Source organism: Dromaius novaehollandiae, chromosome 2, assembly GCF_036370855.1.
Source record: "Dromaius novaehollandiae isolate bDroNov1 chromosome 2, bDroNov1.hap1, whole genome shotgun sequence".
In the NCBI taxonomy this organism is placed as follows: Eukaryota; Metazoa; Chordata; class Aves; order Casuariiformes; family Dromaiidae; genus Dromaius; species Dromaius novaehollandiae.
In genome coordinates, this window is record NC_088099.1 from 133,351,944 (window position 1) to 133,364,059 (window position 12,116).

Genomic DNA, 12,116 nt, shown 5'->3' on the forward strand with positions numbered 1-12,116 from the left:
CGTCTCTCATTATTTTAACTTATCTGTAAATGTTTTGGCAGTCATTTACCTTAAGTCAGTTCTGAGTCTGATCTTCTACAAGAATAAATCAGAATGACTGAAGCCAACAAAAACATACAGGTATAAGACCTAGGGAACTTTAATCTTTTCCAAGTAACTGCCGAAATTCCTGGAGCTTCTCATTTTAAGTAGAAATAAGAGAGACAAGTCTTAAGTCATGCTTAAAGGATCTGTCACTCCAAATTTATTCTTTTGTAAGTTAACTGTGGTTTATACCATACAGTAAGTCAGGAGTACTGGGAAACTGCACCTTGATATGATTTTTCAATATTGATAGTAGTTTTGCATTACATTAACAGCACTACAAGTTGCTGTAGAACAATGACATATTTTAATTCTTCGGTTACAAAAATGCCATCAAAAGCAACTGGAATGCAATATGGAAACTATGCAAGTTATCAGTCACTCATATACAAGTCAAACTGAAAACTGTAACAGAAAAGCCTTGTAAAGCACATACTGTAAAATTAAGCCCTGCTGCTAGGTTCTGTGCATTATAATATTTAAATTCTAATAGCACAAGATAGGATCAATTACTTCTTGAAACCCACAAAAATACACGTATTTGTATTAGGTGACAAAAAGATTAGGCTCACACAAAGCCTGTGACAAAAGCAAGCCAGAATGCGAGGAAATTTCAGTTTTCAGTTTTGTTCTAGCTCCTCCTTGTATGAAGAGGCTGGTACTTTCCATGTACAGTATAAGACTGGCATGTAAGCCAGAACGTACTAGCAGGAACAAAACCAAAATGCACATGGCTAATTGTCACCATATTCTCCCCCTGCCCCGAAAAGCAAGCAAGCACGTGACTCCTTGCTATAAGGGTACAGGATTTCTGGTCAATTCTATGCCTCCCATCGTGTCCCCCCGCTTTCAGAAAATGAGTGGCTGTCAGAAGCTTTAGTCTAGTATCCCAGCTTGGTAAATCATCATCACTTAAACAGCATGCATTATTTTTTTTCTCAGAATTGGGGTATAAATTCCCCATCTTTGCTCACCTAACAGTGGCAATTTTTATGGCCAAAAGAAATTTACTCACATTTCTAATATTGCTGAGGTTGCTACAGAAGAGCATACTTTGTCCCATCTTGTCTCAAGTGATTGAGCTCTGCTACATTACCAATTCCAAAAATCTTCAAGCAGTAATTCAAGCAGGGAAGCAAGTACTTGTTTGTTCTTTCTTTCTTTCATGTGAGCACCTCATTACTATGAGGCAGTTTTGCCTCAGCACCAACACGATTTATTTCTAGGGTTTTATTGTCATGGAACGCAGTCTCTGAACTTCAGCAGAAGCAACAGAAGTGTTTGTGTTTTATAAATGCAAATATTATATAAGAAATAGTTAACAGTTGAAAGAATGTAAGAGTGCCCTCTCAAAAACTGAAGTAGCTGAAAACAGTTGCACTGCTTTGCTTCTAATGCTCCTGCATGGGCAAGAAAGACTTACAGTAAGCAAGGGCATAAATCCCTATTGGTTGACCCTTCCCCCATATACAAACAGAAGGTTGCACACATTTTTTAACTTTTATTTAATCTCAGAACCATTGCTATGTTACACTTGTCAGACTGAGGTTTATCCACTTTCAATGTTAAAGTTTTGACAATAAGAATGGGTGACATGAGGCTCCATGTCCCCCAGTGTTGTGTTGCAGTCAGTATTGGTCCAATAAGACACAAGTTTTGCAGTCATTTTTTTTCATCTTTAAAGATACATGAAGCATGGCCTTGCATTAGTGTTACCCCTTTATCTGTGATTTATATAAAAAAGAAGAGGTGGAAACTCATTTGTTTCCTCATTTGTAGGGAAAGTGACATGAGTATTGAACACAGGATTTTTTGTACGGTTGCAACCATTTCATTTGAGGCAGCACAAGCCCTCCCCTCCCCCATAATAAGTACCAAAGCATTTCTAGTTTTGATTTTCATCAAGATTTTCAAACCAGTAGATTTTATTTTCACACCCTCTTCACAATAGACAAGATGCTTACCATATATTTAGGATTACAAGTTGCCACTAAAAGAAAACTTTACACAAACACTGTACAATTAGGTTGAAAAACTGCCCTTGCATGAAAAATATACCTAGAAATCAAGTGGTAAACAAGAAAAGAACATTAAAGTTTTAATAATGTGCCATTTTAAATTTATCAACTCCTCCTGTGTTTTTCATTCATACTCTGTTTTTACCTCTAGTATTCATTAAGGCAAACAGCTAATCCATTTCTGAAGAGGTGCTGTGGAAATTGTGGACAAACAGCAAACATTTGGCATTAAAATAGATAGCATGTATGTAGCCTCTAGTAATATACATTAAGCATTTTCTTGGACTTCAGGATAAGGACAGGGGAGGATGAACATGCTAATAATGTCAAAAAGGTTTAAAATTTAGCGTCCAAGCAATTTCTAATAATGCTTCTGTAGTTTTCAAGCTCTAAATAGTATAGAATTTATGCAAATGCATTAAAGAATTCTAGCTTGGCAAGTACACCCAAGCAGGTTATTAAACTATATATACAGAAAGTGATAAATACAGAATTAAAAGAGTCCTTCTGCTTCTCTTCATAGCCTTGAAAATTGACAAAAAACTTGAGGACAGCTCTACAATATTAAACATTAGGTAACCACAGGAACTGGGAAACCTAACTACACAAACTGATTAAAATACTCAGATGACTTTGTAGTGTTTAATACAATTCAGTTCGTAGTCAAGGGCACAAGACAACATTTAACAAAAATAATCACATCAATTGACCTAGAAATCAAATGTAAATAGATATGAATACAATCTCCAAAATCTGTCTTTAAGTGAACATTAACCATTTATTCAAAGTTATACAAGAATGTGAAGGATAAAGTCGTCTTCTGCAACAGGAAACCAACTTACAAGTTTCATGTCTCAGTTGAATTGAAGTGGAGGCGAGTGGGGCAGGTGGGGGGGGGGGGGGGGGGGGGAGGGTGAACGAACAAGTTAGTAAGCCCCATCCAGGCAGCTAGAAAGTAAAAATAGGCTCAACAGCAGCCTCCACCAGCTTGTTGTCCTCCCTGATTGCCTGCAAGCGTTGCATTAGTTGCAGCATGTTGAGGGCCAATTTTTATGCCATTTGCCTGGAATAAAGTTTAATATAATATATATATAACATATAATATATAGATTATATATAACATATAATTATTTTAGAACACTAATATACTTGAAAAACCTATTTTTTTTAAGAAGGTCATATACCAAGTTATCCTTTCACATGCAATAAATGTAGCAAAACTTTTGTTAAGCAACACTTTCTTGGCAATGAAATATGATTTAAAAGAAAGATGCTTTCCTTCTCATTTAAATTTCTCTCCATGTTAAATTTTGCACCTTAAACTCCTAGCATAAAAACACAGAACAGTATTTGAACAGTACTTTATATTAGGCTTCAAAAATACATTACTTTTACTAGGAACATACAACCCTCCCCTCCTACCAAAACCTCTGTTAGTTTAGTATAAAACTTTTCCTCTCTAGACAGCATTTCTTTCTGTGTTGAATCAGCTGTACAGGCTAAGGGCATACGAGTGCTCTGTGTCATCAATAATTTCTATGATCCCGAAAGACATGGCTACTTGCCAAGAACCCACACACAGCATAGCTCTTTCATTCATCAAAACCACACTTATATCTTAACCCTCACTCCCTCAAGTGGATTTTACCTAAAAATACAGCACTTTGAGAAAAGTAATACAGTAGCTTCAGAAATTAAGCTCTTAAGGAAACTTTGCGTCACAGTAAATCTCAGATTTATAGTGCTTGGCAGTTGTTCTGCAACAGTAGTAGCCTTGGGGTTTCTGGCACTAGCTCAGTATTGACAGCAGCTGATGTGGTTTCTTTTCGCTCTTTGACTCCTCTTTAATAAAAAGCATGCCCTATGGCTCATTGGTTTTGCCCCCTCTGGGCTGGTAGCAACTTCTTGAAGAATCAAGGAGCCAGACTTGGCATAAAGCCAAATAACTAGCATGGACTGTTGGCTCTTGATAGCATATTGCAATCAAAGCTCCATAAGGCACAGTAAAGCAGTCAGCTACTATATGAAACTCGACAGATACAATGAGCATGCCTTTTCAGACACTCTGATTACTGTCTAATTTATACTGCATTACTGAGTGCGTTTTCTTCAACTTTAGAAAAACCCTTAAAGACAATTTTAAGTTTTTCATCACTAAACTGTATTAAAATAGTGTTTCACCAAAGTGCTATACGCATACAGAGTTTTTTCAGTCAGGATTAGCGTCTTTGCATGATTACTAATGAGGCCATATTTAGCTACATGTTTCCTACTGCAAACACTTCTCATACTACTGAAATTTCTCATTATTTCCTCTCCAACGTCTTTCACTCATAACACCAATATTTTTATTAAAGTTTTTTATGTTGAGATAAAGTAAGCAGAGGGGTGATGCTATTTAATATAGTCCTCCCAATTTCCTTGCTACTGGTTCCCTCTCTGAACAACTCTGTAAGGACTCCCACGCTTAAGAGAAGCATCAGACTGGCAGTCCTGGACAGAGGATACACCTATTCACAGAACAGACACAGAACAGAGAGCGGAAGTGCAGATTTCCACCTGTGGTTTTACTAAGCACCTCAACAGTGATATTTAGGGACACAGGGGTAAGAAATTGTGCACCAGAAGTGACTGGCCACTTCACACTGTAAAATTTAAACCTATTTATGTGGCACTAGTTTCTGATGCAAACATTAACAAACTGAGAACTTACATGAACCTACCGAATATTTCCATCTGCTACCACTGAATCTGAACCTGCTTTTTCTATGGCCGAGAATGTATCTCCCAACTACTCAAGACTTTCAACAGGACAATCTTTTAAAATTCAAGAGAGAAATTAGTGGTCTTCGGTTAGATTCCTTCATTACAGAAACAGCCCCTGCTTCTCTCCATTTCCCCTCTTGGCTCTCACCAAATAACCCAAAGAGACAGGGCCTGATAATCTGTAATTTCAGTAATGTGCATAGGCAAAATGGCTAATCTTTTATTCCCTACAGAATCCAGCCACCTAAACCAGAAACATTTCAGAAGTCTTTTATATAACTCTCAAAGCAATCCCTCCCCTACACTGGACAGCTCATGGAGTGCATCTGGCATATCAACATGGTCCCCCATTTACACAGTGGGAAATTATCTTTGAAAACAGATGACACCATATGGAGAAGTGGATGAAAGTAGATTTTCTTCTCTTTTGGGGACTTATACTATTTTGTGATGCTTCATGGATGGATAGGGTCACTTATTTTAATCCATTTTTATCACAATGGCAGACAATTCTATATCCAAGTGGAATGTACAAGTATTTTACTCTCCAATTTTTTTAGAGAAAATGAATTTTGTACATAAAAAAAAGTGTTCAGAGTACTGGAAGTACTGAAAGTTACCTCATTATTAATGTCAAAAACTCCTTCCTGGATTTTCTCATAGATCTCCTTTGCAGTGTTAATAAATGCCTAAAATAGAGAGGAGAAAAAAAAAAAAAGAAAGAAAAAAATCAACCAGTGGATATGATACCCTTCAGTGTAAGATGCACTAACTGGAGTCCAACCTCACGTGCACTTGTTTCAGTAGGACTTTTCTTCCTGACCTCAGTAGGAACAGGTATGACAACAGCATCCTATAACCCACCCTGAAGTAGCAATGGATCACTTGCTGTTTACAAGAACAGTGGCATTTTCATAACATCTGTATTCTGCAATCTGTTGTCCAGTAATTACTGAGGAAAAAGTGGTTTTTAAGATATATAAATTACTTTTAAATTATTTATTTCTGACCCTTATGGATAGATTGTGTGGCAGATGGTTTCCCGTACCCTTAATATCTTTGTAATAGGCCACTCTAGATTAGAGTGCTTAGCAACATAAAACCACAGGGTACTTACAATGATGATGTAAGGATGCTGTCTGCTGGATGAAACCTTATGCTATCATCTAATATTCACCTAATTTTAAGAACGTATTCTCTTTAATTAATCTTGTACATGATAGGCAATAGACATCTTAATATGAGAAAGAAGAGATTTCAGGCTTTATTATGATTTCTCTGAATTAAAATGATGGATTTTCAGAAAAGACTGACATTCAGGTCTGAATGAATGAATGATATAAATGTTTTTGGTTGAAGTTTACAGTCAATGATTCCATTTTTCAGCTCACATTGAACTTTATAGGTCACATAATGCCTAAGATAATGTATAATTTAAGAGGTGATTGACACCCACTAATAATTACAATCAGTATCAATTACATAGTTTTTTGTTTTAAAGTACCATCACCATACAATCGTACAAGATGTGCTCTCTTCTGCACAAGCCTGTTACAGCAAACACAGATCTAATTCAAACATAAAAAAAGTAAACAGGGTTCATGGAGAGGAACAAATCATACCTTTCCTCATTTCTACACTGGAAGCATTTGACTGCTGAACTTGCCACCAGAGCTTTGTTTCCTAATTAACAGGACTGATATGTTTTCACCTTTAAAGGCCTTACAGCTCCCCAGAGTAATCAATCTACTGCAGCTCAATTACTGCACCAAGCACACACCACAGCCAGTGAAGGAGACTTGAACGACTGCGGCAGGAGCGGAAAGATATGAATATGCATAAACTCTAAGTGGGTGATCGAATCATCACAGAGGGTCATGAGAATTTGCAGCAAAATAATGAGAAGAATTAATCATTGCAGATTCACAAGGCACTTAGGAAGTGAGTTCGTTTTTCAAACATGCGTTAGAGTTGAGGAGAAGAAACTGGCTTTCAGCCAATTATGAATTGATTCACATTCCTCAGAAATTGAAGTTTTCAATATAAGAAGAAAATGCAAACTTATCTTGGTTTCTGATTACCTACTAATTATTGTAGCAGCCTCATACATGAGACTAATGAAAGGTATAGGTAAAAAACTTCGGAAATTCACACAGCTGGAATCTGTGAAGATACTTGTTTGCTCCCATTTCAGTAGGACATTAAACAGAACTTGAAGTCTTAAAAATGTGTTATGATAACTTCATGTAAATAAGCACTTAACAACTGCCACTTTAACAGTTCTAGAATGTGTTGGCTAAGTGTGCCTAGGCTCTTAGAATTAATCTCATAGAAATTAAGAGAGATGTATAAGAATTACTTTAGACCAACAAAAATCAGAATTTTACCAGAATACAAATTCCAAACTAACAACTGAGTAGAAAATATCTTCCAGATGCTACATTCAAGAACAGATCACTGCAAAAATTTATCTGTCTCCCCAGAAATAGAACACACTGGAAAATGCTGTGTTATTTAGTGACACTCAAAACACCCCTTTTCAACGTAGTACCCAGGTACCATAACATTCAGTACAAACATTAGTCTGATTTAATATTAAGCACATTGCTTAAGAAACTGTGAATGTGAGAAATCTAAATAGTCTACTTTACTCATTTCTATCATTTCTGTTATCCGGGAGACAAAATCCGATTACCAAATTGCCATCAGTGACTGTGGTGCAAATACTAGCATTAAAACATCAGGTACTGGTATTCTGCATGGCAAAATGCCCAGCTGTAGTGGGTCACACATAAATAATTCCTATTTTAAAACATCATTTCATAACAATATAGCATACAAAAAAACCTTGAAGATTTGTTGGTATGGATTCTGAAAAATTAATACTAATCAGCTATGAAAAGAGACTGCAACCCTTGAGAGGTCCATTTGGTTTTTGCATCCATTTATTTTAGGTTAGCTTATGTTCAAAGTGTAAGTGGACTTAAAATAAGTGCCTGGGAACCTTACTGAAACACCAATCTAGTCACTTTAAGAACATTACACATATCAGGCTTTGGCATCATATGGTAGTGCCCCAATTAGCAAGGACAAGAAGGTGAACTCAGTATAATTGACTTTTTCTAAAAATCACTTTATATATTTCATGTTCTATCTCTTATCTGGAACATGCAGTATATTATAAACCCTCAATCTATGGGTAGTTTATCCAGTTTGCGGATTAACTGAGCCATGGATGCAAAGAGACTGAGCTGTTTCCCTTCAAATCCAGTTTGGATTTATTAGACCATGTGCAGCACTGCAACAACACAGCTGTAGCACTTCATATGCCAACTTGGATACAGGTGCAGTTTAGCCACTTCCACACAACACAAGGCTTCAACCACTAGGCCCACACGGACTCAGGCTGGCTGCCTACCAAGCCTACTGAGGTTGCACCATACGCTCTGGTAATATTGCTGATACTGAAGCAATATGCAAAGACACTCAAACACCTCTACACTAAATCAGCTCAAGTCCATCCAGGTTACTTTCACCACTTCAGGACAGGCAGTACCCGATTCAATCTGCCTTTATACTCAGGTCACCTGAAAGGTAACAAGACCCTGCTACACTGCATCTCCATTATTCATAAGAGGAAGAACTCTTTGCAAAAAGTAGTATGTTAGATTTCCAAGTATATGAATTCTAGACTATGTTTGAGAAAAATTAACAAAGAATACACTGCAACTGCAGGAAAATGTCTACATCTGGTATTTACTCTTGGTTTTAACCTTCCTAAGCATAAAGGCATCAGTGACTTTTGATTTGAGAGACTACTGAATATAGCTATACCACGGCATTAAAAAAAAGTTGCAAACAAGTTAATCAGTGATTTTTATTATTTAACATATTTTTCTGCTGTGTTCAGCTTATAGCTAGGTTCTCAAACAGTGATGCTAGTAATAGCCTGCTGAGGTAAATGGCATTATTGCACTTTACAAGCGAGTCTTGTAAGATGTGATCTGCACACTGTGTCACGTCTGTGCCAAGTGTGAACTAAACGTGGGGATTTTTGAGTCACAATCTACCAGTGCCTTTAACGTAACATCACTTTAGATAATCTGCATTAGGAGTTTCCTAGGTCACATTGCTTCACGGGAATTAAGAAGTCTCACAATGCCTACCTCAAAAAGAAGAAAAAAGAAAAAAAAAGAAAGAAATCAAACAGTGCAGATACTACATTTAAAATAAATTAATCCTAACACGCTGGACATAAAATGCAATCAGCTATGACATCCATTTTACCATACAAAATAAACAAGCAATATAGGTTAACTACCCTTGAGACAAAAACAGGAAGAATGAATTCTATTACTGGTAAAAACATCTCAGGAAGTAAGGGAATAAGCTACCGCCACTTCTGTCTTATGTGGGTTATATGTAGCAGTGGTCTTACTCTAAAGGCACTGGAACGCAAGTCACAAAAGCTACATTCAGTTTTCATGTGGCACAGATGTGACAAAATGGGCAAATACCTTACATAGTCTTATCTTCCCCAACTGCAAATTGCAATAATCTTCTCTATCTCAGAAAGCTATTGCCACGATGAGTGTTTGAGGACTTTCCTACAAGCTGGACACAAAACAAACTTGCGAATGAATCACAGATGCTTTTCCAAACTTAGATTTCACAAGTCCATCTTTGCTTAAAATAAAAATAGATCAGGTTCTGCATTTTTAGTTCATATAACATGCTGCCCTCTGGTGGCCACATTAAAGTTAAACTTAGCGCTTTGAAATGCAAACTGGTTTTAGTTCATTATTTCTGAATACTTTCTGTTGAGGAACATTCTGAGGAGACTTTGAAGGTTACATAGCTGACAAATTCTAAAGCACGGCCCTCATCTCTCTGGTCAGCCAGTACTAAAGGATGCATTTGGAAGCACTAACAACATGGTCCACAAATGAATTTGGGTGGTGTACCATTCAGCACCCCAGTGTGAATGGGGTATAAGTGGTACTGGATGGCCACTTAATACAGTGGGATCCTAAAGCTCTGAGCAGCTGTTTTACACACAGTAAGATAATACTTTTTTTTTTTTATTTTTTTAAACACAAGTAAATGATCTTTCAGAATGAAGCCTAGGACACTAAAGGTGCTACAAAGGGGCTAATTATCAAGCAGTAGGGAGGTACTATAAAACCAACCCATACCTCAAAAAGTACCCAAACACATTTGTAGCGTTATATCTAAAGTAAAGGTGCAGAGGCCCAAAACAAAACTTGACAGCAATCTGCATGTATGCAGCCATTAAACGAAGTGCAATCTTTCTGACAAACTTATTGGGAAGTCGCACATTTCTAGAGCTTGAAGCGTCTCCAAAAGTGCTACAGCTGCTTTTGAACAGTTACAATGGATGGAGCACACAGGAGGGGGGAAGGGAGCCAGAACTAGGGATCCAGGAGAATCTATGGCTCTGGCAGGCAGATATACTAGTTTTGATGATCTTCTACAAAGCCTGAAAATCTCCAGACTAACTGAGACCTTGTATTCTGATTATACATCAAGAAGCCCCAAAGCCCCAAGAACCAGTGGTCCTTACCGCAGAGTTGGGACAAAGTCCAGGGATTTGCCTCAAGGAGGTAAAAGTTGTGAATGCTCAGGAGAGCCCCATGTCCTGCCCCTTCTCTCCTGCAGAGCTGAAACTCACATGAGCTTCATCCCCCTCCATCTTCTCACTGAGGAAACTGGCAAAAGCATCAGTTTCACCAGGCAGCTGAAGGATTGGGGAATTTCTATTTCAAGAAAGTTTAACAAATACTGGTTTTAATACAAGTTAAAACAAACCTACTTAAAAACAAGAACCACAAACTCTCATGAATTAGAAATTCTGCTTCTTTCACAAACTCTGCTCAGTAGCAGAGTCTGGAGTAGCAGCCTGGAGTGGAAGCAAAATGCACAAAGCTATTCCGGCTTCCCAAATCCAGCTAGGTATCTCTACCTCTTCAGAATTAGCGTGCACAGATTCAAACAATGATATTCCAGGGATACAAAGACAACTAGGGTGTGTCACAGAAGGCTGTATGGCTACACTGACTTTATGCAGATGATTCTATTCTGTCTTTATAGGTATTAGACACTGTCCAAGCAGAAAACACTCAGCAAGCTCTGAACTGCATCTTTCTGATAAGATTACAATTAACAGTCATACACTGTTGTTGAACTACCAATAAAAAAAACCAAAAGCGATAAAAAGTTAACATCTCCCGTTGTAAGTGAGAGAATAAAATTCTGAAATATTATATGTAGTTTTAATGCAAGGTGGGAAAGTAACTTGTACTTTCATTAAAATAAGCACAAGCATGCTTATTTTGCTTTGGGATGCTATTTATAGTGCACTAAAAAAAAGCAAAAATACACTTATGTTTTGATAGCTGGTTATCCATCTTAATGGCTTTAGACAGAGGCTAAAAAGAACAAGGAAAAAAAGCTGTTTTGACAAGTATGATAGAGCTAGTCAGATACATGCTAGTCAGACTGGCCTTGCAACAGCAGCTAAATAAACCTGTGCCTTAAAAAAATTGCAAATAATCCTTTTATCTTCCTAATGATTCAGAAACTCTTCTCACCCCACCACATTCCACACTAAGCATGATGATTTAGCTCGGTGGCCACACTGAAGTCTTGGAAACCTCTGCAGAAGGTATGAAGGAAGAGCCCACACCTACTCCCTGCCCCCATCAATTACCTACTGTGCAAACAGGGTAAACATTACTGAACAGACTAGTATGAGATGAACAGCTAACATGATATTCACTACTGCTAAACAGTCCTATGAATATTTTCAAATGATCTTAAGCTTCAAGCACAGTACAGGGAAATGTACTGCCTCAGCTAGGTATTGACTAGTGGCATTACACAGTGGTAGAAATCAGAAGGGAGAACTGGTTTAAACAAAGGAAACAGCTAAAACAAACAAAACCCTTCATGAGAGAAGTTCGTTTGCTCACGTAAAGAAACAGCTACAGACTTTCTTTCATTATGTTGAAACATCTACAGTAGATGTTTATGACACAAGGTGAGGTGATACAACAAAGTTGGATCAGAAATGGCATTGAACTGATCATACTTCATCTCCAGAGACTTGCATTGTCTCTCACTACAGGGAAACAAGGTATTTTCAACTAGAGAGATGAAAAAAATCCATTACGAGAAACTCTCCTCTGGCCATTTACCTCCTTCTGGTACACCATAAGGAGCATATGC

At 37.4% G+C, this 12,116-nt stretch overlaps 1 protein-coding gene across 3 annotated transcripts in view; it reads right to left on the bottom strand.

Annotated features, from left to right (window-relative positions):
- Positions 1-1,565: 1,565 nt before the first annotated feature.
- The window catches only part of RAB2A (RAB2A, member RAS oncogene family), a 42,078-nt gene continuing 31,527 nt past the window's right edge, over positions 1,566-12,116 (bottom strand). For all 3 annotated transcript variants that reach the window (XM_064507501.1, XM_064507502.1, XM_064507500.1), the window contains exons 8-9: positions 5,489-5,557; positions 1,566-3,165 (exon numbers count right to left, since the gene is read on the bottom strand). In XM_064507501.1, coding sequence (XP_064363571.1) covers positions 3,070-3,165; positions 5,489-5,557 — 165 coding nt within the window. In that variant the 3' untranslated portion in view covers positions 1,566-3,069. The remainder of the gene's footprint in view (positions 3,166-5,488; positions 5,558-12,116) is intronic.